Source organism: Aegilops tauschii, chromosome 6, assembly GCF_002575655.3.
Source record: "Aegilops tauschii subsp. strangulata cultivar AL8/78 chromosome 6, Aet v6.0, whole genome shotgun sequence".
In the NCBI taxonomy this organism is placed as follows: domain Eukaryota; kingdom Viridiplantae; phylum Streptophyta; class Magnoliopsida; order Poales; family Poaceae; genus Aegilops; species Aegilops tauschii.
This window is the reverse complement of record NC_053040.3, coordinates 495,304,721-495,326,901: the sequence shown is the minus strand read 5'-3', so window position 1 is coordinate 495,326,901 and position 22,181 is coordinate 495,304,721. Positions and strand designations below refer to the sequence as shown.

The 22,181-nt window shown below is 47.4% G+C and overlaps 1 protein-coding gene across 1 annotated transcript; it reads left to right on the top strand.

Moving 5' to 3' along the window:
* The first annotated feature begins 18,891 nt into the window (after positions 1-18,891).
* Positions 18,892-21,047, top strand: LOC141026265 (uncharacterized). The gene is made up of 3 exons (XM_073502279.1): positions 18,892-20,217; positions 20,310-20,629; positions 20,690-21,047. The coding sequence occupies exons 1-3, from the start codon at positions 18,892-18,894 to the stop codon at positions 21,045-21,047; spliced, it is 2,004 nt and encodes a 667-aa protein (XP_073358380.1).
* Positions 21,048-22,181: the final 1,134 nt, after the last annotated feature.

Here is a 22,181-nt window from a genome sequence, read left to right as displayed (position 1 = left end):
CAGCCCCAAACTTTTAAGAAACGACAACTTAGGTTTCTCTAAACCATAGTTCATACGGTGTCGTCTCAACGGAATTGCGTGGTGCCCTATTTAAAGTGAATGCGGTTGTCTCTAATGCCTAACCCATGAACGATAGTGGTAATTCGATAAGAGACATCATGGTATGCACCATATCCAATAGGGTGCAGTTATGATGTTCGGACACACCATCACACTATAGTGTTTCAGGCGGTATTAGTCGTGAAACAATTTCCACAATGTCTTAATTGTGTGCCAAACTTGTAACTCAGATATCTCTATGATCATATCATAGACATTTTATCCTCTTGTCACGACGATCTTCTACTTCGCTCTGAAATTACTTGAACTTTTCAATGATTCAGACTTGTGTTTCATCAAGTAAATATTCCCAGCATCTACCCAAATCATCTGTGAAGTAAGAACATAACGATATCCACTGCGTGCCTCAACACTCATTGCACTGCACACATCAAATGTATTACTTCCAACAAGTTGCTCTCTTGTTTCATCTTACTGAAAACGAGGCCTTTCAGTCATCTTGCCCATGTGGTATGATTTGCATGTCTCAAGTGATTCAAAATCAAGTGAGTCCAAATGATCCATCAACATGGAGCTTCTTCATGCGTTTTATCCCAATATGACTCAAATAGCAGTGCCACAAGTATGTGGTACTATCATTACTATCTTATATCTTTTGGCATGAACATGTGTATCACTACGATCGAGATTCATTTTAGGTGCAAGACCATTGAAGGTATTATTCAAATAAATAGAGTAACCATTATTCTCCTTAAATGAATAACCGTATTGCGATAAACATAATCCAATCATGTTTATGCTCAACGCAAACACCAAATAACAATTATTTAGGTTTAACACCAATCTCGATGGTAGAGGGAGCATGCGATGCTTGATCACATCAACCTTGGAAACACTTCCAACACATATCGTCATCTCACCTTTAGCTAGTCTCCGTTTATTCCGCAGCTTTTATTTCGAGTTACTAACACTTAGCAACCGAACCGGTATCTAATACCCTGGTGCTGCTAGGAGTACTAGTAAAGTACACATTCATATAATGTATATCCAATATACTTCTGTCGACCTTGCCTGCCTTCTCATCTACCAAGTATCTAGGGTAGTTCTGCTTCAGTGACCGTTCCCCTCATTACAGAAGCACTTAGTCTCGGGTTTGGGTTCAACCTTGGGATTCTTCACTAGAGCAGCAAATGATTTGCAGTTTCATGAAGTATCCCTTTTCCCCTTGCCCTTCTAGAAACTAGTGGTTTTACTAACCATCAACAATTGATGCTCCTTCTTGATTTCTACTTTCGCGGTGTCAAACATCGCGAGTTGCTCAAGGATCATCATGTCTATCCCTGATATGTTATAGTTCATCACGAAGCTCTAATAGCTTGGTGGCAGTGACTATGGAGAACCATCACTATCTCATCTGGAAGATTAACTCCCACTCGATTCAAGTGATTGTAGTACTCAGACAATCTGAGCACATGCTCAACGATTGAGCTTTTCTCCCTTAGTTTGTAGGCTTAAGAAACTTGTCAGAGGTCTCATACCTCTTGACGTGGGCATTAGTCTGAAATCCCAATTTCAGTCTTTGGAACATCTCATATGTTCTGCGACGTTTCAAAATCGTCTTGTCGCCACAATTCTAAACCGTTAGCATTATGCACTGAACTATCACGTAGTCATCAAAACGTGTATGTCAGATGTTCCACAACATCTACAGACGACGCTGAGGTTCAGCACACTGAGCGGTGCATTATGGACATAAGCCTTCTGTGCAGCAATGAGGACAATCCTCAGTTTACGGACCCAGTCTGCATAATTGCTACTATTAACTTTCAACTAAATTTTCTCTAGGAACATATCTTAAACAGTAGAACTAAAGCGTAAGCTATGACATAATTTGTAAAGACCTTTTGACTATGTTCATGATAATTAAATTCATCTGATTATTTAATGAACTCCCACTCAGATAGACATCCCTCTAGTCATCTAAGTGATACATGATCCGAGTCAAACTAGGCCGTGTCCGATCATCACGTGAGACGGACTAGTCATCATCGGTGAACATCTCCATGTTGATCGCATCTACTATACGACTCATGTTCGACCTTTCGATCTCTTGTGTTCCGAGGCCATGTCTGTACATGCTAGGCTCGTCAAGTCAACCTAAGTGTTTCGCATGTGTTCCGAGGCCATGTCTGTATATGCTAGGCTCGTCAACACCCGTTGTATTCGAACGTTAGAATCTATCACACCCGATCATCACGTGGTGCTTCGAAACAACGAACCTTCGCAACGGTGCACAGTTAGGGGGAACACGTCTCTTGAAATTTTAGTGAGGGATCATCTTATTTATGCTACCGTCGTTCTAAGCAAATAAGATGTAAACATGACAAACATCACATGCAAATCATAAAGTGACGTGATATGGCCAATATCATCTTGCGCCTTTTGATCTCCATCTTCGAGGCGCGGCATGATCACCTTCGTCACCGGCATGACACCATGATCTCCATCATCATGATCTCCATCATTGTGTCTTCATGAAGTTGTCTCGCCAACTATTACTTCTACTACTATGGCTAACGGTTAGCAATAAAGTAAAGTAATTACATGGCGTTTTTCATTGACACGCAGGTCATACAATAAATTAAGACAACTCCTATGGCTCCTGCCGGTTGTCATACTCATCGACGTGCAAGTCGTGATTCCTATTACAAGAACATGATCAATCTCATACATTACATATATCATTCATCACATCCTTTTGGCCATATCACATCACATAGCATACCCTGCAAAAACAAGTTAGACGTCCTCTAATTGTTGTTGCATGTTTTACGTGGCTGCTATGGGATTCTAGCAAGAACGTTTCTTACCTACGCAAAAGCCACAACGTGATATGCCAATTTCTATTTATCCTTCATAAGGACCCTTTTCATCGAATCCGATCCGACTAAAGTGGGAGAGACAGACACCTGCTAGCCGCCTTATGCAACTAGTGCATGTCAGTCGGTGGAACCTGTCTCACGTAAGTGTACGTGTAAGGTCGGTCCGGGCCGCTTCATCCCACGATGCCGCCGAATCAAGATAAGACTAGTAACGGCAAGTAAATTGACAAAATCGACGCCCACAACTACTTTGTGTTCTACTCGTGCATAGAAACTACGCATAGACCTAGCTCATGATGCCACTGTTGGGGAACGTAGCAGAAATTCAAAAAAATTCTACGCATCACCAAGATCAATCTACGGAGTAATCTAGCAACGAGGGGAAGGGGAGTGCATCTACATACCCTTGTAGATCGCGATGCGGAAGCGTTGCAAGAACGCGGATGAAGGAGTCGTACTCGTAGCAATTCAGATCGCGGTTGATTTCGATCTAAGCACCGAAGAACGGTGCCTCCGTGTTCAACACACGTGCAGCCCGGTGACGTCTCCGACGCCTTTATCCAGCAAGGAGAGAGGGAGAGGTTGGCGATGACTCCGTCCAGCAGCAGCATGACGGCGTGGTGGTGATGGAGGAGCGTGGCAATCCCGCAGGGCTTCGCCGAGCACCACGGGAGAGGAGGAGGGAGAGGGGTAGGGCTGCGCTATGAGGGAGGAAGTCTCATGTCTATGGCAGCCCCAAAACCCTCACTATATATAGGGGAGGGGGAGGGGCTGTGCCCCATCTAGGGTTTCCCCCCCAAGGGGTGCGGCCAGCCCTAGATCCATCTAGGGGGCGGCCAGAGGGGGGAGAGGGGGGGGGGCTCCCCACTAGATGGGCCTTAGGCCCATCTGAGCCTAGGGTTTCCCCCCTTCTCCCTTACCTGCGCCCTGGGCCCCTTGTGGGAGGCGCACCAGCCCACCTAGGGGCTGGTACCTTCCCACACTTGGCCCACGCAGCCCTCTGGGGCCGGTGGCCCCACCTGGTGGACCCCCGGGACCCTCCTGGTGGTCCCGGTACGTTACCGATAGCACCCGAAACTTTTCCGGTGACCAAAACAGGACTTCCCATATATAAATCTTTACCTCCGGACCATTCCGGAACTCCTCGTGACGTCCGGGATCTCATCCGGGACTCCGAACAACATTCGGTAACCACGTATATCTATTCCCTATAACCCTAGCGTCATCGAACCTTAAGTGTGTAGACCCTACGGGTTCGGGAACCATGCAGACATGACCGAGACGTTCTCCGGCCAATAACCAACAGCGGGATCTGGATACCCATGTTGACTCCCACATGTTCCACGATGATCTCATCGGATGAACCACGATGTCGGGGATTCAATCAATCCCGTATACAATTCCCTTTGTCAATCGGTATGTTACTTGCCCGAGATTCGATCGTCGGTATCCCGATACCTTGTTCAATCTCGTTACCGGCAAGTCTCTTTACTCGTTCCGTAACACATCATCCCGTGATCAACTCCTTGGTCACATTGTGCACATTCACTACTAGATATCCCATTATAACCGAGGGTGCAATTACCCTCGATTATTTAAGCTCACCGTCGGGTAAAGTTATAACCGACTGTACACCGTCGGCCATCTCCCATCGGCTATTCTTCGTCGGCCATTGCACTAATAACTGACGGTACCGTCGGATAATTGCATGGCCAACGGTTATAAAGCCGACGGTGAGCCGTCGACCATGTTGTGGCCAACACCCATCTCACATTACATGACGAAACTCATAGCCGAAGGTCCCCCGTCGGTTATTTAATTTCCGATGGTGCTTGCTTCCTGTCGCTTTTGTAATAGCCAACGGTTTATTTGACCCATCGGGATAATTAATGACCAAGAGGAATGTCAAACCGTTGGTTAATATGATTACTAATGGTGGATACACCCCTTCGGGAATTCAACAACATCGTCAAATTAGGAAATCATCGACAATCTAAATCCCGGTCATCGGCTATTATTAACCTCTCACGAATTGCTTTCACCAAGTGGTGTTGCATAACATAAAAGTGTGATTCAGCATGAGAATATTTTTCATTGTTGGCCTTTCAAATACATACACAAACACACATGACCAAATAACATGTATTATATTTACCAAGACTTGTGACCAAGTGCATACGCATATATCATCAAAAGCCTAATGTCTTTCATCCAGAATACATAGATCATAATGCCAAACAAAATACTCCATACAATGGTCCGAATAGTTTATATAACCTAAATTGTCGTAAATTTCGGAACTTCACTTTGTTGCACGACTATGCAGCTCATTCGACTCGTCACCATCATCTCTAGTGATCATAATGCTCATCACTATATGGGTCAAAACGTTTATCGCTATATGTATCATCTCCTCGTGCCGTAGATATCATCCATGTTCTCATTAGCATCGTGATCATTCTCACGGTTCGGACTGCCTCCAATGTTGCTTCCCTCTCGCTAAGAATTGATAAGAGTAGTTGTCAAATTAGGAAATGAATGGAAAAGTTGAAACAGCATGTCAAAATTAATACATGGAAAGAAAAAAGAAACATTACTACATTTATATCCTTCTATTCTAAATGTTGACATAACTAAGCGAATATAAACCGAAGTAGCAGAAAATTGATATCTAGCATGCAAAGTAATTGAATGTATGGGAGCAAGATGTCACATGAAAAAGCAGATAATAAAAGAGGTAAATGAATGAAATGCCATCTCTATCAGGAATACATAATGTGAACGGGAACCCTATACTCTTAGTGCCACAAGAAAATTGGCACCTAAGCACAAGCTCCCTTACTATAGTATGGATGTTTGAAGTACATTTCTGATAGTCAAAGCACTGTTTAACTATGTTATATAGAATATTTGACATTACCATATAGGTTTCAACGCATGTGTCTACAGGTCAAGGATTTCCCGCAACTAAATCATAGATAATGTTATATTGTACAATAGTTGCAGGCTTCATAAATAATTTGACAGTGGCTGGCTAAAAAAGACAGCACAAATGCTAATGTACTTCTTTGATATGACATTTACGTTTAGCAAGCTGATCCTGACGTTTAATTTTCTTCATATGTAGTTAAATCAAGCAATCTCCTAGTGTGCATCTCCAAGACTAAAAAAGGAAGGCCCGTAAATGTGAATGCTCTTACAAATCTAAGTACGGAGAACACATGCACATGCCAAACCTGAGCAAACAAAATGGCGGTACATTCTAGTAATATTTTCTGAGTTCAGAGGACAAAAATCATAAGTGACATTCACACAGACCCCTACAAGGGAATGTACGCCAGCTATGCACATCAAAAAATTCTTACCAAGATGGCACCACCGATGAGGCCACCATTGGCAGTCGTGCATTTGACATCATCTAGCTCATTATAGAGGAAGACAGAATTCTGGTCGTCCGGCTGCAGCTCGCCGATGACGCCGGAGACGGATGTCCAGGTTGTTGATGCGGGGGTGCGGACCTTGCGCAGTCCATCACCTCTGGCTCTAGTCAAACTCGAGGTCGGCTCCCGTGTGAGCTGCAAATAGTTCGTGCAACCTGAACATGAATACATAAAACATGAGAACGAGAGGAGGAGAGGAACTGGCCGGAGTTGCAACTTGCAAGAGAGGAACCGATCGAATCAGCGTGGCTATCTCTGCTTCCGCCCCAAGATGAGCTTCCACCGGATCTGATGGCCGAACATTGCTGCTGGTTCTCACCATTCTCAGGCCACCAGATCCCGTCTGGCCTCCGTACGGTTGTCGCCGCTGTTGGTGACGGTGGAGCTCAAGGCCGCCGGATCTACGGTAGGCCTGCGCCAGCTCCGGCCACACTTTCAGGGAGAGGTGGGCTAGTTAGGCGCCGGCTCTGGTTAGGTGCGGCAATGGCCGGGAGTCCTTGGAGAGAGGCGAGGGAGGTGAGAAATAGTGGATGGAACAGGAAAACGTGCAGGCGCCAGGCAGCGGTTCGGGAGGGACGAGGGAAACGAGGAGGGTCGACCGCACGATCCGGAGAGGTGGGGAAAACTGGGAGGACCAACTAGAAAAAACTGGGAGGGAGTAGTCACGATTTCGCTCGCTCGTGTGGCCGACTTTAGAACATAAAAATAATATTTGTATATTCTTTTGAATCAAATTCATCTAAACAAAACTTTATATTTATATTATTAGGCTTATAACTTCAATTTGACGTTTGAAACTTGCACATATTCTTATTTTTGCCATAATAACATACCAATGTGTTGGCGCACATCTTAGCTCGTGATGTAACTGAGCGTGGTCCGATCTCATGCAACCGTGCATAACTAGCATGTTAGTGATGTCATGGCAATTTTTTAGCCATACCATTTAAAAAGGAAAAAAACATCTAAATCGGTGAATTGATGGCGCAAGCGAGCTAGGATGCCTCGCTTGCGATGCACATGCTGGTGGCGCCCATGCACTGCCTTTCCTTTGCCTCGCTTGCTATGCACATGCTGGTGGCGCCCATGCACTGCCCTTCCTTTTTCCTTATCCATTGAGAAAACTCACTCAGTCATTCGTTTGTCGATCTAGCCCGTGGCGGCCTCCTCCTTTTTTCAGAAGCACCCACCTCACTTGATTCTCAGCAATGGCTGCCTTTTCCTCACATATTGCAGCAAACGAGCATTTTTTTGTAGTGGCCAGCACATCAAGCTTTTTTCTTCAGCAATGGCGCGCAGGGGGGGGGGGGGGAGTGGGGGAGGGGGCTCAACTTATGGTTGGGAGGCGACACATCAGACGGTGCGGGATGCAACCAATTGGGAGATCGCGGCGATCGATCGACGCGTCGTCTTTAAAACAATATTGATCCTATTTGTTCTTTTGGAAAATATTTTATATAAATAGGACTTCCTACTTATTTTCTAAGGTTTCTTACATAGTACCATTTTTTATTTGAATATACCAAACTTGTGCTTATTACAATTCAAGATATTAATTAGTACTTCATGACACATGTGCATTTAATAAAAAATGTGGAGACCGATGTCCTTCTAGAGCATGCACATGTATTTAATAAAAGTATGGAGGTACCAAGTCACAGAAGGACTCACAACTAAAAAGTAGCTAACTAGTCCCTTCTTTTTACAAAGAGGTCCGTAGAACAATGATGGAAAACACGTTATGTACAAGCACAACCTCACAATTGTCGAGGACCACCAACTTGGGACGGCAAGACCTCTGTGACTCCATGTCGTAAGCTCCTTGGAGAAGCAGTGATGCCTCCCTTTTACCTCCTTGGTCGGGATGAAGAAGAATGATCATCCTTGGGCCACAAGAAGTGGTGGTATGGACAAGCCAAACAACACCCTATTTTATAGTCGCACCAAAGCATCCCCCATGGATGAGCTCTATCCCCATCTAGAACTCCACATTTTCCCACTTTGTGTTTGCCATGCAACAATCTAGGAAGAACGGGAACGAGTGGAACACTTGTAGAGCGTGAACCGGCCGAGCTTATTGAAGGAGATACCAGCAATGATACGCTTCATGGTAGCTATCCAGCAACCAGTACCATCAGGACTACGAGCATCCGTGAGCCACCAGCCATTGCTCGGACACGGCAACAACACACTCCCCTTGGGCAAGACATTATGTGCCACAGTGTGATGATCGAACCCTAGACCTAGACACTGTTCATACAAGACATTGTTGAGCGACACATTTTCCCTTCTCTACTCCGGTCGGTGACACCATCGGAGAAAGCAGGGGATCGAGCCGGTGTAGGGGACTTCTTCTTGAGTCTTAACGGGCTCCCTCCTCATGATATATTGTAAGTGCACATTATTCAAATAGGTCATTTTCAAAACTCCTTTTTATATTGTTTTCGACCAATTTTTTTACCATCCTATTAATAAATAATAATAATGAACTTACAATAGCGAGGCCAGAACCTAATTGTTAGAAATTTACTTATATAGAAATTATCTGGAATATAATCATAGGTTGTTCTGCATGTCTACTACCGTCACTCATTGAAACATATAACCGAGGGTGAAAATCAACCGTCGGTTATTGCTACCCCCCCCCCCCCCCCCCCCCCGTCGCCCATTTCCAGTCATAGCCGAGAGTTTTGTTTTGACCTCCAGTCATTAGTTTATACCGTCGGGTATTACATGTAATCCCCGTGGGTATATCCATAACCGTCGGATATTACATGTAATCCCCGTGGGTATATCCATAACCGTCGGATATTTCAATGGACCGTCAGCCATTAAATTGGATATCCGACGGTTGGGTTTTCCCCGTCGGTAAATGCAATACACCGTCGGTTATTACCAGTCATACATGTGAGTTGACAAAAACCGTTGGCCATTACCACCACCGTAGGCTATTACTGTCAAGGCCGACGGCCCGTCGGCTATTAGATTTCACCGTCGGAAATATGGGGATTTCTAGTAGTGATTATGATGATGTCCTACCGAGTGGGCCCAGAGATACCTCTCCGTTTACACGGAGTGACAAATCCCAGTCTCGATTCGTGCCAACCCAACAGACACTTTCGGAGATACCTGTAGTGCACCTTTATAGCCACCCAGTTACGTTGTGACGTTTGGTACACCCAAAGCATTCCTACGGTATCCGGGAGTTGCACAATCTCATGGTCTAAGGAAATGATACTTGACATTAGAAAAACTCTTAGCAAACGAACTACACGATCTTGTGCTAGGCTTAGGATTGGGTCTTGTCCATCACATCATTCTCCTAATGATGTGATCCCGTTATCAACGACATCCAATGTCCATGGTCAGGAAACCGTAACCATCTATTGATCAACGAGCTAGTCAACTAGAGGCTTACTAGGGACATGGTGTTGTATATGTATCCACACATGTATCTGAGTTTCCTATCAATACAATTCTAGCATGGATAATAAACGATTATCATGAACAAGGAAATATAATAATAACCAATTTATTATTGCCTCTAGGGCATATTTCCAACACCCCCCGGCTCCTTCTTTCCGGCACACACCGGTCGATATACCTCTCTAGCCAAGTGTGCCTACCACAAACACACACTTCCCCTCTTCTCTTCTCACCGTCCATGCCCCCTATGTCCAATACGGTTCCACGCAGGCGCACACTCCTGCCCCTCTTTTTATCAATCTCATACTCGCAGATGATGAGGTTTTGAATTTTCAACCAATCGAATGATGTGTAAACCACTCAACCGAGGGATCTCCCCGACCACATCGCCGAGGGATCTCCCCGACCACGGATTCCACTGATCTGGCTGACCGCTGAGAGACCGAGTGACTAGAACTACAGAAGGGTCAGCATGCGGACGTTGAGAGACTGAGAGTGACCATAACTGCGACAAGATGCTGAGGGGGGCGATAAAATTATCGCCCTATTGCAATTTTTCAGCCACTCCAAGTCCACCACGTTGTTCCACAAGTCTGACATCATCGGTGAAGGGGTGACAAAATTTTCGTAGACACGTTAGGGCATCTAGAGCCGGAGTTCTCAAATTGACCGAGCGGGCGCGGGGACCACTGGCCGGATAGGAGAGAGAAGCAAAAAGTAGCAAAAAGTTGACCCAATCGGACCCCTCATATCTTTCCTATATGTCCGGGTTGTCTGCAAACCATCATATCTATCTCAAATATGGGAAGGATATGAGGGCTCGCTGACACGCCCGAGCGCGCCCGGTCAATCTGTCACGTAGGACGCGGCCCCACCCTGGACCATCTTTTCCCTTTCTTTATTCATTCCTTTCTTTCTCTCTCTTCGTCTCCACCAATCACGTGCAAGTGACCGGACATATGAGGAAGAAAATGAGGACTGTGGCTGCGCGGATGAACAAATAGAGGCTCAAAACAGACATGCCCGGTCACTGACCGGACGCATCCGCAAGCGTTTGATTGGTCGAATTAGAGGTATATGGCTGAAGATGCTCTTAAGCAGGCCTCTTTATAAACACATCCTGCTGCTTGTGAAACTAGTTGTCTTCATTTCCCTTCTCTCTGCTGATCTGCTCCCAGCAATGGCGGTTGCTGTCAGTGGAGGTGTAGCTGCTGCCTCTACGATCATCAACTACATGGCATGTATCGTCACCATCGGGTTCCGCTTCATCCAACTGTAAGCATGCATGCAATCCCCGCGAGCTTTTATTTTTACACACGACGAGAGCTCTTAGATGGATAGATCATTCTCTTCCTTGTCTCCTTGTAGGCGCATCTACTTGCAATTCAATGGAGCTGGCGACATAGTCTTCGAAGGCTTCGTGCTCATGGACAAAACAGTCTCGTGTTTCAAGCTCTTCATCTTGGCTTACCGTCAAGTTCACAGCGACGGAGTTGGGTTGCTTGTGTTCGCATGTCTGATTGGGTTCTCCATTCACTTGTTCGCATATCAAGCAGCAAGGTGCAGAGGTACCACGGTGATATCGAGCGTTGAATACTCTGTTTGCCTTTTGCTCTCAACAAAAATTACTCTGTTTTCTGTTCTCACTGAAAAAGAAAAATCTGTTTCTTTTTTGCTCTCAACAAATACTCTGTTTTGATTTTGCATTGAAAAAAGTACTCCGTTTCGATTTTGCACTCAACAAAAATACTCTGTTTCGATTTTGCACTGAAAAAAAAAATACTATGTTTCACTTTTACTCTCAACAAAAATACTTTGCTTCGATTTTGCACTGAAAAAATAATCTGTTTTGTGTTCGCACTAAAAAAAGCTTTATTTCGCTTTTACTCTCAACAAAAGATACTCTGTTTCGATTTTGCACTGAAACAAATACTCTGCTTCACTATTACTCCCAACAAACATACTTTGTTTTGATTTTGCACTGAAAATAATAATCTGTTTTGTGTTCTCACGCAAAAATCTTTGGTTCACTTTTACTCTCAACAAAAATACTCTGTTTCGATTTTGCACTGAAACAAATACTTAGTTTCACTTTTACTCTCAACAAAAATACTTTGTTTCGATTTTTGCACTAAAAATATATACTCGGTTTCGATGTTACTCTCAATGATTTTTTTTCTTCAGTTTTACACTTAAAAAATACTATATTTCGCAGGTAGAAGAAGAGGTCACGAAGACCACTCCAGCTTTCATCAGGGAAGTAGAGATGGCCGTCGGAGCCACCACGATGGAGGCAGCGAGTGATGAGGCGAAGGAACTGTCGTGGTCGAGCTAGCGGTAGCGTGGTGGGTTTAGGCCTCCGTGAGGAGGAATTGAAATGGGCACTGCGAGCTAAAGTGCGCAAAATCGTCCAAGGGGATGATAACACACAATTCTTCTACATGATTGCGAATTGCAAGCACCGAAAGAAGAGAATCTTTCAGCTTGAGCAAGATGAGGGAACGATTTTAGGGCAGGAGAACCTGAAGGCATATATCACTAATTACTACAAGCAGTTGTTTGGGCCTCCGAAGGATAATTTTGATTCTTTGGATGAGTCCAGGGTTGAGGATGTGCCTCAACTCGCAGTTGAAGAGAACGGTATTTTGACTGCCCCATTTTCAGAGAAATAGGTGTTTGAAGCAATTTCCCAAATGAAAAATAATAAAGCTCCAGGACCGGATGGTTTTCCGGCGGAGTTTTATAAAAAGTGTTGGCACGTCATTAAGGGGGACTTGCTTCCGATGTTCTAGGATCTTTTCTTGGGTCAGTTGCAGTTGTTTCACTTGAATTTCGGTACTATCAATTTGCTTCCTATAAAAACAGAGGCTGTGAGGATTGAGCAAATTTAGGCCGATCTGTCTTCTTAATGTTAGCTTTAAAATCTTCACCAAAGTTGAGACTAATAGGCTTACTCAGATTGCGTATTCTGTAGTGCAGCCGTCCCAAACTGCTTTCATGCCGGACAGAAACATCCTAGAAGGGGTTGTGGTTCTGCATGAAACGCTCCATGAAATCCACACGAAAAAACTAGATGGGGTGGTGTTCAAAGTGGATTTTGAGAAAAGCGTACGACAAGGTTAAATGGACATTTCTTCAGCAGGCTTTGCGTATGCAAGGATTCGATCAGGCCTGGAGAGACCAGGTGGATTCGTTCACGCAAAAAGGGAGTGATGGAATCAGGGTTGATGATGACATAGGTCATTATTTCCAGACACACAAGGGTCTGCGACAAGGAGATCCGATGTCGTCGATTCTGTTCAACATTGTCGTTGACATGTTGACAATCCTTATAGGAAGGGCCAAGGATGCTGGTCAGGTTGGTGGCCTAGCCCCGCATTTAGTTGATGGGGGAGTATCTATCCTATAGTACGCTGATGATACTATCATCTTCATGGAGCACGATTTGGCTAAAGCTAGAAACATGAAGCTGGTTTTATACTTGTTCGAACAATTGTCAGGGTTGAAGATCAATTTCCACAAAAGTGAATTGTTCTGCTTTGGAAGAGCCAAAGGAGAACAACAAGCTTACAAAGAATTGTTCGGGTGCGAATTGGGATCTCTACCCTTCACGTATCTGGGTATACCAATCCACCATCGCAAGCTTTCTAACAAAGAGTGGAAGTGCATCGAAGATCGATTTGAGAAAAAACTTAGTTGCTGGAAGGGCAAACTTATGTCATACGGAGGACGATTGATTCTGATTAATTCGGTTCTCACGAGTATGCCTATTATTTTTATTGTCTTTTTTCAAAGTACCAGTTGGAGTACGGAAAAGGCTAGATATCTATCGATCACGCTTCTTCTGGCAGAGCGATGAATTAAAAAGAAAATATAGACTCGCTAAGTGGGATATCATTTGTAGGCCGAAAGACCAAGGGGGTCTAGGCATTGAAAATTTAGAGGTGAAGAACAGATGTCTTCTTAGCAAATGGCTGTATAAGTTATCTGTAGAGACGGATGCCACGTGGGCACAGATTCTTCGTAATAAGTACCTACAGTCCAAAACCTTGTCCCAAGTGACGGTAAGACCGGCTGACTCACCATTTTGGAAGGGACTCATGCGAGTGAAAGCAGCCTTTTTCAATAGGACAAAATTTGTAGTTGGGAATGGTACTTCCACAAGATTCTGGGAGGATACATGGCTTGCCATCCAATATCCTTCTCTCTATAATATTGTTCAGCGAAGAGATGCGTACGTTGCAACAGTACTACAGTCAAATCCTCTAAATATTCAATTCAGGAGGACGCTAGTGGGAAACCGTTGGGAAGCTTGGCTCCATCTTGTGAGAAGATTGATGGACGTTCAACTTTCTCAACAGCCAGATCAGGTTCGCTGGAAACTAGCTAAGAATGCGGAGTTTTCGGTTAAATCCATGTATTTGGATATTATCAACACTAGCGTTATTCCTAGTTCGAAACATGTTTGGAAAGTCAAAGTGTCTTTAAAAATCAAAGTGTTTATGTGGTTTGTCCACAAACAGGTTATCTTAACTAAAGACAATTTGACGAAGCGAAACTGGACGGGTTCTAAAAGATGTAGTTTTTGTGATAGTGATGAATCAATCAGACACCTCTTTCTTGATTGCCCTTTGGCTAAGACTTTGTGGAGGTCGGTCCACATAGCGTTTAATATAACTCCTCCGAATTCCATCAACACGTTATTTGGAACGTGGCTAGATGGGATTGACGTAGTAACAGCGAGACATATCCGTGTAGGAGTATGTGCTTTACTATGGGCAATTTGAAACTGCAGAAATGATTTGGTTTTTAACAGAACAACAAATATTCACTTCTTGCAGGTTATCTTCAGGGCCACTACACTCATCCGTATGTGGTCGCTATTCACTCCGATGAAGGCCAGGGAGCATTTGGTTACTGGATCTATCCGATGGGAGACGGTAGCACGGGCTATCTTCAACCGGTTTGGATGGCGGTGATGTAATAGGATAGGTGTTTAGTTTCCTATCTTATGTTTTGGCTGCCGGTTGTGGCTATCCTGTTTTTGCTCTCATGCTCTTTGTGAGCATTTTTTTTCCTTTTGTTTGAGACCTCAAGACTTATGTTGGACCTTTTGATTATCAATAATATGACTGTATGCATCGTTCTGATGCAGAGGCCGGGGCAAACCCTCTTTTGCGAGAAAAAAAAACTTTTGTTTTGTCCCTGTCAATATTATGTAAAAGCAAGAGAAAATGGGTTTAACAGAAAAACGAATTGAGGGGACGAGGAACATATTTCAACAGTAATTTAGGCTGTCGATCGGACACTTGTAGAATGGCTTCTTCAGATTTTCGCCGGTTTGACCGCTGATATTGGTCTCGACTCTCGCCAGTCGCCACAATCGGGGCAAATGATCAGCAAGAGGTCTGAGCGCATGTCTCTTGATCGGACTGAAGATGAAGAAGAGGCCATGGCTACGGTGGTGTTCTTTGTGCGCTGAGCCGTGGTGGTATAAATTAATAATATGCAGCCTCAGAGCGGTCGGCGTTAATTTGATGGCCAGAACGAATATATGACAAGTGTGAATGCGCTGGTATTACACAGTGATTCACATGGGATAGCACTGTTGATAAAGTGAGAATACTGCGGCTAATAAATAGTTGAATGGTGGAATACGGGGGAGTGTGAATGCGGTGGTATTACACAGGGAGGCAATGAGAAGCTGCTCCGGGATCTTGCCATGTTATCGGGCGAGACACTTGTCAACGTGTACATGTTTTCCGATTATCTGGGAAGGACGCGCAGCCCCTGGAATGCAGAGAAAATCCTCCATCTGGTAAGCCCCCATCATGGTTCACTTGTTTCCAATGTTCGCTTCCATCAATCAAGACCTGCTAATAAATGAACTAGCGTCATCTTTTGTTCACTCGCAGTTGGGCAGCTGCAACGTCCGTGCCCAGATTGGCTGGATAGTATACAGATACATGGCATCTCGAGTTTTTGATGGGCCCGCCGGAGCTGCCATTGACGGTGATGTCGAGCAGCAGACGGTGGAAGAAACTGCCGAGGTACTGATCGCCGGCTTAGCTGTGTGCACCCATGGTCACCCTTGTTCCCGTTCCACATGTTTTGGTGTATATCCATTATGCTTAGCAGTTGTTAAACTGGATTTGGTCCCCGCACGTAATGTTCCAACAATAATTGTTGCGCAATCCTATTTTATTTGCAGTTCATCATGGACCATATGACCTCTTTTTCTACTCCCATTAAACTATATAGTAGTATATGAATCGAATGTCATATGTCATTGTCACTCGACGGCATGGCAAACGCCCCACAGCTCCACGTCAGAGCCTAAAAAGGCAGTGTCTTGCAGAGTCCGACCTGACTGGAGGTGTCTGACACTGTGAACGTTGTAAAATAATAAATAGAGACAAAAGGGCCTAGCACTATCACAGAAAAGTATTACTGATCCATCTCTGATCAGTGTAGAGCTTTGGGAAAGCTTTGACCAGTACCTGGCAATCCAGCTCAACCTGTTGGCATTACCATGTTTGACTTTTGGTTGGTAATCCTCAGGCAGAGGTTAACTAAATACTTTTGAGTTAATAGTGCCTAGGGGGATTACCAACCAAACATTACTGATCCATCTGTGATAGTGCTAGGCCCTAAGAACAATTCGTTGCAGCACAGAGTCAAACGCGCCATGTGTGAAGTATTACTGATCCATGTGTGAAGTATGAAATCGTTGTGTTCCATTCCAGAAGAAAATTAAAAAAAAAATTACTTGGCACCGCGCCATCCCTTCCACCATGTTTGACACTTTGCTAATACTACTTGCTTGACACTGTGAAGGGGGCTTATTTCTAGTGTTTCCGCAGAAAATAGTTCTTCTAAAGAAATAAAAAAAACCAATCAGATATTCTACCGCACGAATATACTCCGCTGATCATAAATGACACATTTGGTAGCCTGCATTAGCCTGTGCTAGACCCGCGCTGAATATTTTTAGCCTAATTAGTTGCTTGGGTCCCATAAAAAAGCTGACCCCGCACAGAACTTAAAACACTTTTGAGCATGCATCCCTTCTCTCCTATTCCGATCCCACCCACTTCGATGTCAAGCTCTCGTAGCAACTCCGGCTCCAACCTCGACTACTAGGAGGAGATGACCCTTCGCATTACGCTGCAGCAGTTCAAGGTGGACACCAACGACAACTCCGGATCTAGAGCGTTGTCGTAGCTCCCGTGCCGACGCAGCGCGGACGCTGGATCTAGACCCTCCTGGCCCGCGAGCAGCTCCGCCAGGACAGCGCAGTCCGCACCGCCCCACGCCGTCTCCTTCCCCCATCGGCCGCACCTCCACGTGGGCAGCGGTGGAGGCTAGTGCCCGCGCTGCCGGCCCACGAGCGCACTCCGGAATTGGAGGCGCTGGCCGCAAGAAGCAGCGGGCACGGGAGAGGGATGCGACGATGATGGCACACAAGTATAGGGGATCAATCGTAGTCCTTTCGATAAGTAAGAGTGTCGAACCCAACGAGGAGCAGAAGGAAATTACAAGCGGTTTTCAGCAAGGTGTTTTCAGCGAACACTGAAATTGTCGGTAACAAATAGTTTGATAACAAGGTAATTCATAACGAGCAATAAATAGCAATAGTAACAAAGGTGCATCGAGGCAGCCCAATCCTTTTGTAGTGAAGGACAGGCCGGAAGTTTCTCTTATAACAAGTAAAACGTTCTTGAGGACACAGGTAGTTTTGTCTAGTCACTTTCATCATGTTTGTTTGATTCGTGTTCGCCACTTTGATAATTTAATATATTGGTGGACCAGTGCTTAGGTGATGTTCTTACTTGAATAAGCCTCTGACTTATGATTAACCCCTCTCGCAAGCATCCGCAACTACGAAACAAGATTTAAGATAAAGCTAACCATATTATGAAACATTTGAATTCCAAATCGGCCCATTATGGAGTAGCGCATAAACTAGGTTTAAACTTCTGTCACTCTAGCAACCCATCATCTAATTACTACTCCAAAATGCATTCCCTTGGGCCCAACTATAGTGAAGTTTCATGTAGTGGACGTTCACATAACACCATGATAGCCCACAAGTATAGGGGGTCAGTTGTAGCCTTTCTTGATAAATAAGAGTGTCGAACCCAATGAGGAGCTAAAGGTAGAATTTATATTCCCTTCAAATTCTATCGACCACCGATACAACTTTATGCGTGCTTAACATTCGCTTTACCTAGAACAAGTATGAAACTAGAAGTACTTTGTAGGTATAAAGGGATAGGTTTGCAAGATAATAAAGAACACGTAAAAAGAATCTAGATGATGTTTTAGATGAAGAAACAATTAAGTTAGTTTAGCAAGTGTGCATTAGTGGTGGAAGGATTTGCGAAATTGTCCCTAAGCAATTGGCTACGTTACTAGACCGATAGCAAGTTTTTATGTGAGAGAGGCCACTGCTAGCATGTCATCCCTTACTTGGAATTCTATGCACTTATGATTGGAACTATTAACAAGCATCCGCAACAACTAACGTTCACTAATCTTCATTGAGAGGAGAAGCATATACAGGGTCAGACTGGCCCGGGCCTTACTCTTATGAATTTCCTTTGCATATACTCTGGACTGTGAATACAAGCTTCTACAAAACATATACACTCGACACCAAGTTTGGGACTTGGGAGCATGATCTCTTCGCTAATCTCTATACACATATCTTGTGAATGTTGGGGTTGAACCCGTCTTGCGCCGCCAGTTTTTCCAGCTTTCATTTTTTCCCTTCAGTTAGCTAGTCTGTTAGGATTCAATTTTCCTTTCCCTAAAGATTAGGCGACGGCCACAATACGTGTGCACCGTGGCGAGTAGCTAGGAGCAGCACGACCGACTCTCATGCATTGTGGACGTGGGATGGCACGTCTGGATCGACCGTGGGCTGATCGCGTGTAATGTGTTTGCTTTCACACTGAATAAAACGGCAGGAGGCCGAGGCAGAAAAGCTGCAGACTTACGCAGCACAAAACTCTCTCTCTCTCTCGCTCGTTTTGATCGCAACAAGTGGCATCAGAGCCGTTTTTCCCGATCCTGGGACCATGTCCGCCGATGGGCACGACGACGCTCGCTCGCCGGTCAGGTCCCTAACTCCTTCGTCGCTGCGACGGGGAAGGAGTAGGACCAGGCGCAGCAGCCGCGCCGTGGTGGTCCAGGAGCGCGTCGTGCGGGAGCACGGTGGCGGCTCGTTCGTCTACCCCGAGCTCACCTGGACCAACTACATTGAGTGGGCACTCGGCATGAAGGTCAACCTGAAGGCCCAGGGCCTTTGGGATGCAATTGAGCTGGGGTGCGACGTCGAGCGCGAGGACAGTGCGGCCATGGCGGCGATCTTGCGCGCCGTGCCCGCGGACATGCACGGCATCCTTGCCGTCAAGCCATCCGTGAAGGAGGCGTGGGAGGCGGTGAAGGTGCTGAGCATGGGCGTCGAGCGGGCGCGCCCGGCGACGGCGCAACGCCTCCGCAACGAATTCGAGCCCATCTCCTTCATGGACGGGGAATCCGTCGATGTGTTCGGGATGCGGAGCACGTCCCTCGTCAACAACATGCGCACCGTCAGAGACAAGATTGAAGATGCAAAGGTAGTCACCAAGTTCCTTCGAGTTGTTCCACGGCGCTATTCACAGGTGGCGATTGCCATCGAGACGCTGCTCAACGTGAGCACTCTCACGATTGAGGAGTTGACGGGGTGGCTCCGCTCTGTGGAGGAGCGCTACGGACTCGACGACTCCGGCGGCTCAAGCTCCGGCACCCTCCTGATGACGGAGGCAGAGTGGGACGCGCGCCGGAAGAACCGTGAGCGTGGCAACGGCGACAACGGCAGCGGCGCCGGCCGCAACATCAACAACGGCGGCGGCACCGGCGCCGGCGGCAACATCAACAACGGCGGCGGCACCGGCGCCTTTGGGTCCAACTCCGGGGGGCGCGGTGGGCGAGGACGCGCCCGGGGCGGCGGTTCGCGCAATGGCCCTCGCCCCACAGACCAGTGCAGGTACTGCAAGAAGTTGGGTCATTGGGCCCGGGACTGCAACACAAGGAAGCGCGAACAGGCGCACCATGTGCAGGCTGCCGGCGATGATGACGCCGACCCTGCCCTCCTCCTGACGTCGGTGTGTGCCCTGACAGAGGCCACAGAGGAGCTGGCGGCCCCTGCTCCGCCATCGGAGATCGTCATGCTCAATGAAGAGCGCGCCGGCGTGCTGCCCGGGCGTGACGGCGAGCGTCATAGCTCGGCATGGTTCCTCGACACCAGCGCGAGCAATCACATGACCGGGGATCGGTCACTCTTCGCCGAGCTGGACACCGGCGTGGGCGGGAACATGCGCTTTGGAGACGGGTCTGTGGTGGACATCTGCGGACGCGACACGGTGCTGTTCATGTGCCAAGACGGGAGCCAATGCGTGCTCACCAGGGTGTACTCATACCCCGCTTGCGCTCAAACATAGTGAGTCTCGGGCAGCTGGACGAGGTCGGCTGCCGGGTCACGATCAAGCACGGGGAGTTGTGTGTGCTCGACACTCAACGCCAGCTCCTCTCTAAGGTTCAGCGCAATGGCAACTGCCTCTACGTGCTCCGCGTCAAGCCGGCGCAGCCTCAGTGTATGGTTGTGCGCTATGACAGTGTGTCCTGGCGCTGGCACGCGCGCATGGGACACCTGAACTTCCAGGCGCTGCAGAAGCTGGCTCGAGAGGAGATGGTGCGGGGCCTCCCGCGGATCGACCATGTCGATGAACTATGCGACGCTTTCCTCGCCGGCAAGCAGCGGCGGGCACCGTTCCCGTAGCAGGCGAAGTGGCGCGCCGATAACCTGCTCGATCTCGTGCATGGTGATCTGTGCAGCGTGATCTCGCCGCCGACACCCGGGGGAAAGAGATACTTCCTGCTCCTCGTGGAAGATCGAAGCAGGTATATGTGGCTGGTCCTCCTTGCTTCCAAGGACCAGGCCCAAGCCGCGATCAGGCGCTTCAAGGCCACCGTCGAGGTCGAGGCGGGGCGGCCCCTGCGCGCGCTCCGGACGGACCGGGGTGGCGAGTTCACATCGGCGGTGTTCATGGAATACTGTGCCGAAGAAGGCGTCAAGCGGAAGCTCACGACGTTGTACACACCCCAGCAGAACGGGGTGGTGGAGAGGAACCAGATAGTGGTTCCCATGGCGCGCAGCATGCTCAAGGCGAAGGGCTTGCCGGCTAAGTTCTAGGGGGAGGCGGTCACCACCGCAGTTTACCTCCTGAACCGATCTCTTACGCGTAGCGTCGAAGGAAAAACTCCGTACAAGGTATGGCACGATGAAAAACCTAGTGTTCAGCATATTCGTGTGTTTGGATGCGTTGCACATGTCAAGACCGCCAGGCCCATGCTGAAGAAACTGGACGATCGAAGCATGCCCATGGTCTTCATTGGCTATGAGGAAGGAACCAAGGGCTGCCGTGTCTTCAACCCTGGGACTCGGCGCGTTCACGTGTCCCGCGACGTGGTCGTCGACGAAGGCGCGTGCTGGAAGTGGGACGACGCCGCAGCTGCACCAGAGCCGTTCACGGTGAGTTACACCATCTCCGCCACTCGTCCTGAGAGCCTAGAGGACGGGGGAGCAGCGGCGTCTCCTGCAGCTCGTTCACCTGCATGGGAGCCGGTCACGCTAGGCCCTGCAGGCGAGGACACGGTCGCGGAAGGGGACGCGGTGCCGCTCAGCGAGGCACGCTCCAACGCTGATGCAGAAGGAAGCGACCGGGCCAGAGACCAGGGTGGGCACCCGATCCTCACCCGGAGCAAGGACGGCATCCACCAGCGCAACACCAAGTACGACGACGACTATGTGCATCTCGCCGAAGTCATGGACGACGATGAGGCCGCGGACCCGGTCTGCCTCGTCGCTGGAGAGGAGCCAGCCTCGTACCCAGAAGCTGCAGCACAACAATGCTGGCTGCGGGCGATGTGAGAGGAGCTTGCCGCGATCGACGCCAACGACACCTGGGCGCTCGTGGAGCCGCCGCCTGGACAACGCCCGATCGGTCTCAAATGGGTCTTCAAGCTGAAGAAGGACCCATCTGGCGCCATCGTCAAGTACAAAGCACGCTTAGTAGCCAAGGGCTACGTGCAGCGTGCCGACATCGACTTCGAGGAAGTCTTTGCGCCGGTGGCCCATTTCGACTTCGTGCGACTCCTGACCGCGCTCGCTGCTCACCATGGGTGGGAGGTCCATCGCATGGACGTGAACTCGGCCTTCCTCAACGGGGACTTGGCGGAGGAGGTCTTCGCCGTGCAGCCGTCGGGGTTCGAGCTCGCTGGACCGGGGCACAAGGTCTTCAAGCTCGCTAAGGCGTTGTATGGACAA